Below are 1235 nucleotides of genomic sequence, written 5' to 3' on the forward strand. Positions count from 1 at the left end.
TGTAAGAGAATTCAAGAACCTAAAGTAACTCAAGTCTCACCCAGGTACAAGAACCACAGCTTCCCAGGTCATGTCCTAGGAATAGGAAGTGATCGAACTAAGATGTTGTTGATTTTTTTAAACATTTGTCTTTGGCGGGCTGGAGCGATGGCTCGGCGGTTAAGAGCACTGGCTCCTCTTGCAGAGGACCCTGGTTCGATTCCCAGCACCCACATGGTGGCTAACAACCTTCTGTATTCCAGGGGAATCCGACGCCCTCCTCTTCTGACTGCGGGCACTGCAAGACAAGGGTGCACTTACACACATGCAGGCAATACACTCACACATTAAAAAATTAGTAAAGATAGTTTTAAAAATTTGTCTTTGGCGGCCAAGTTTCGCTATGCAGCCCAAACTGGCGGGGCCTTCGCGATCTTCCTGCCTTAGCCTCCCGAAGGCTGGGGTGACAGGTGTGCACCACGCCCAGCTTTTATTTTTCTTCTCCAGGATAGCGTGTCAGGTTTGCAATTAAAATTTTTAAAATTCCGAAACAATGATGCGGTCGGAGCTACCTTACGTGGTGTGCTGTCGAAATCAAGGATGGGTTTCCCACCAGGTTGATTTTAGGTCTAGGCTGGGGAGAAACCGGGGTTTTCTGCTTCCTTTCAGCTACCGGGACGGTAGTCACAGGGGTGTCCCATTAAATAAGGACGTGGGTGCTGCAGGCGTGGGAAAGGCCGTCCGCACCCCGCGCTTCCGGACTGCACACTTCCCTATCCTCACCCCGCGCCATCTGCATAGCTCAGTCCTTCCGGTCGGTCAGTATGACTCGCAGGAATTCATTCCAGGAGCCGGCGTCAGCGCGTCTCCCGCGTCTGCACTTCATGAAGAGTTTGGGAACGCCCCGCCCCTCCCAAGCCCCGCCCCCCGCGGCCTCTGTTGTCATCACGTGGCCCAGGCGGGCCTGGGCGTCACGCGGGGGAGGGACTGCGCAGGCGCAGAAAAGGGGGCGGGGGACTCGGCTTGTGTGTTGCCGCCGGAGAGCCGGAGTCGGTTGTGCTGCGGCCGCCGCGCTCCCAGCCTCCCGATCATGTCGTCCCACCTAGTCGAGCCACCACCGCCCGTGCACAACAACAACAACAACTGCGAGGACGCGGAGCAGCCGCCGCCGGCAGGCCTCAACAGTGAGCGCGGGGCCCCGGGGTTCAGCTGAGGGATGGGGGAGGAGGAGCCCCGCGACCGCCGCCGCGCGGGGG

The 1235-nt window shown here is 58.1% G+C and overlaps 1 protein-coding gene across 1 annotated transcript in view; it reads left to right on the plus strand.

Annotated features, from left to right (window-relative positions):
- Nucleotides 1-965: 965 nt before the first annotated feature.
- The window catches only part of Bnip3l (BCL2 interacting protein 3 like), a 22904-nt gene continuing 22634 nt past the window's right edge, over nucleotides 966-1235 (plus strand). The window contains exon 1 of the mRNA XM_008830969.3: nucleotides 966-1163. Within this exon, the coding sequence (XP_008829191.1) occupies nucleotides 1070-1163 (94 nt within the window). The 5' untranslated portion in view covers nucleotides 966-1069. The remainder of the gene's footprint in view (nucleotides 1164-1235) is intronic.

This window comes from Nannospalax galili, unplaced genomic scaffold (assembly GCF_000622305.1).
Source record: "Nannospalax galili isolate Female #2095 unplaced genomic scaffold, S.galili_v1.0 scaffold915, whole genome shotgun sequence".
In the NCBI taxonomy this organism is placed as follows: Eukaryota; Metazoa; Chordata; class Mammalia; order Rodentia; family Spalacidae; genus Nannospalax; species Nannospalax galili.